The following is a 3,271-nucleotide window of genomic DNA, read 5'->3' on the forward strand; positions in this document are numbered from 1 at the left end:
GTTGACTTAAATATGTCAGGGTTACATTAGATATCTTGATGTAGCATTTAACATGTTGGCAAAATCAGGATAATGTTCTCTGCAGAAAGGAAAGGGTGTATTATATTTGGATGAATCCTGTCAAGAACAAGTCCAGATCATATTTCACCCCAAAAATCAAAAGAAAGAAATAAGATATTATATTTTGCATAAAGAAAGAATATATATATATATATATATATATATATATATATATAAAATCCTTTTACTGAAATACTCAAAACTACTGTGTGTGTGTATATATATATTTTTTCCCCCCAAAAAATATACAGTATTTATACAGCATGTATACAGCCTTTAATTTATGCTAATTTTAAATAAAAAAAATGTTTTTATTGAAATTTTAAAAAATACTGCATAACAGTAACATTTAATATTTTCAAAGAATGATTACTGAGAATCACCATTGAAAATGTTAAGAATTACAGTAAAAAATTAAGGTAAAAAATCTGGACACAGTATATAGTAATGGGAATTGGTGGTAAAATATGCTTAAATGTCATGGAAATAAAGCAAAAATGCTAATTTCTTAATGCAAAATGAAGTTTCTTATTTTTTCCTCTTGATTTTAGGGTGAAATGTGACCTAAACATGCTCTTTTAGGTTTCATCTTTTAAATAAAACCAGAAATGACATCAAATAAACACAAGGCCAATGAAAGAGAATGAAAGTATCCCTCTAGTTCAGCCGTCTCCTTTGCATAAAGGAATAGATCAATCCTTGGCTAAAGTGATAAACCCTACACACAACATTCACATTCAATAAACACGGAACGATTACCTTTCAGTCCTACAGTCAAGCAAAGCGAAATCTTCTCGCGGTATACACACACATAAACATCTCCATTCCTGCAAAGACGTGTGATCAATAGCACACTTGGTCAAATACACAGTTAAATGATTTAAATAGCATGATAACTGCTCTCATCCGCCGTTAGACAGAGACACTGAAGCGTAGCGGAGTCAGTAGACAGAAACATAGAACAGCTCTGTACACTGAACGCGGGGTAATTGTGTGTCCTCACGTCTGTCAGGACACAGGTTCTCGGGTGGGTGTGAGTGGAGAGAGGGCTGATGGGAGACGCTCTCAGAGCAGCAGATCCTCCAATTCGCTCTCCTTCAGCTTGGCATTGTCTCTGACCTCATCGAAGGTGTACGTCTTTACAATCTTCCCGTTTCTGAACACAGTGTGCAGCAAGTCCTGTGAAGAGACGAGGAAATGGTCAAAATGAACTGACAAGATGACCATATGCAATTATCAATATGAATACCGTACGTCTCACAATCTCAAAATATGTGTTTTAATCCATTAATCAGGTATGCATTCAATTGCAAAACAATTGCAAAATGCAAGTTTAAAATGCTCAAGAATTTAAAATGTTTTATTTAATACATGCCTGTGTATTTAAACTGGTTTATGCACTAATATATCCATACGTACAAATTATATTAATGACAAGCAATAAATAGCATCTAAATATTAAATGTGTTAATTTCAGATATTCAAGAATTTTACGTTAACTTAAATGTCATACAGTTTATTATATAACCTGAAAATCAGTAGTAATCAGAAAAGGAAAAAAAAAGATTTTATGCTTTAATGCAGGACTTTTAATTATGAACAAGGCCAAAATACTCTGAGACTTTTATTTTGAAATGTCAATGGTTTACTACTTCCAGCTGCTAGTTCAAATTAGGGCGATAAAAAATGCAATCTTACAACCATCTGTAACATATTACACAATATAAACTGCATAAAGCAAACACTTCAATAAATTCTCAACAGTAAATCATAAGCAATTGTTTGGCATAAACGCATATAATTCATTGATTGCGAACTGCTCTGAAACTGCAGAATGTTTGAACATTTAATTCAATCATAGCCTTTTGAAGTTTATTAATCACATTAGGCCATATCCCAATTCCTGTTTTTCTTTCTCCAAATTTAAGACCTCTTAAAATAATAATGAAGACTTTTGTTATACCATTTAAGATATTTAAAACTTTTATAGTTTTCTCCTCATTAGTATTAAGTCAAATGCATTTAATTAATTGATTTTATTGATCATTTTTAGTCACACACCTCTCCATATTCCTCCAGATCACCCTTCCCCTCTTCCAGAGTAACAAAATCTCCACTTGGCGTCCTGTGAAGAGAAAGCCGACCCTTCTTTGACCTTTTGTTGGGGTCTGCGACAGGGTCTTTGAAGACGTTGACCTGTAATTAACAACATATTATTAATAAATCATTTATTTTCTCAATACTACTGATTTGAATAATACATATTGTACACTGAAGTCAGCGAATGGAGCTGCTAAATCTGCCATCGCTCGACACTTACGCCCAGTCCATTAGTCACCACATAACTGCACTTAAAAGAGCAGTTGAGCAGATCTCGGGTCAGTTTCTGCAGCAGTGCTCCTCCTGAGCCAAACGCGATGTTCTCGATGCTCCATCTGTGCTCTTTCATGCCCTCCACAATCTGTATAACAAAGCAAAACAGGCACAGAATGAGTTTAAATTCATATAGCATACAGTCATGAGATGGACAACATACACACCTCCTGTAAAGTATTGATGTCCACACCGTCGCCCTGAATGACTCGGATGTAGGGCGGAAGCACCTTATAGCCTTTAGAGTTCTCAATCAGAGGAAATTTCTTTCCTAAAATTTCTAGGACCTGGAAAATAAGATTTAATAGACTTAATGGACATGCTATGCATCACACTATGCATATAGTTAAGATGATTTTGGATGTGATAATGTCTACCTTTAGCACTGTGTCTAGAGGGTTTCCTGAATCCGGTCGGACCACCAGCGGGGCATCCGCGCTCCTCATCTCGATCAGACCCCTCAGGTCCTCACCCCAGATCTTCTCACAGGCATTGTAGATGTCGTAGCTGTCGCTGACGATTGACACGGGGACAGAGGGGAACTGCTTGATGATATGTTCAAAAGCGTCCTTCTCATGGTCCTTTCCCCAGGCAGTGATTGTGCTGCAATACAAAGACACAATCAGTGAGACCAGGCAACATCAAGAAAATTATTCTAAATTATTTAAGAAAAAACTAAGTTATTATTATTACTACTACACTGTTCTGTTATTATTATTATTATTATTATTACTACTACTACTATTACCCTATTATTCTTAAAATTATGGCTTTTTTCCAGCAATTCACTTATTTGTTAGCATTACAGACTTTTTAATTAAAATTGTATAAAAGTACA

General features: G+C 34.9%; 1 protein-coding gene across 1 annotated transcript in view; it reads right to left on the reverse strand.

Annotated features, from left to right (window-relative positions):
- Positions 1 to 622: 622 nt before the first annotated feature.
- Positions 623 to 3,271, reverse strand: part of LOC107658946 (nicotinamide phosphoribosyltransferase) — a 22,334-nt gene continuing 19,685 nt past the window's right edge. The window contains exons 7-11 of the mRNA XM_016447680.1: positions 2,811 to 3,036; positions 2,601 to 2,720; positions 2,381 to 2,521; positions 2,122 to 2,256; positions 623 to 1,239 (exon numbers count right to left, since the gene is read on the reverse strand). Of these exons, the coding sequence (XP_016303166.1) occupies positions 1,126 to 1,239; positions 2,122 to 2,256; positions 2,381 to 2,521; positions 2,601 to 2,720; positions 2,811 to 3,036 (736 nt within the window). The 3' untranslated portion in view covers positions 623 to 1,125. The remainder of the gene's footprint in view (positions 1,240 to 2,121; positions 2,257 to 2,380; positions 2,522 to 2,600; positions 2,721 to 2,810; positions 3,037 to 3,271) is intronic.

Source organism: Sinocyclocheilus anshuiensis, unplaced genomic scaffold, assembly GCF_001515605.1.
Source record: "Sinocyclocheilus anshuiensis isolate Anshui unplaced genomic scaffold, SAMN03320099.WGS_v1.1 scaffold283, whole genome shotgun sequence".
Classification (NCBI taxonomy): domain Eukaryota; kingdom Metazoa; phylum Chordata; class Actinopteri; order Cypriniformes; family Cyprinidae; genus Sinocyclocheilus; species Sinocyclocheilus anshuiensis.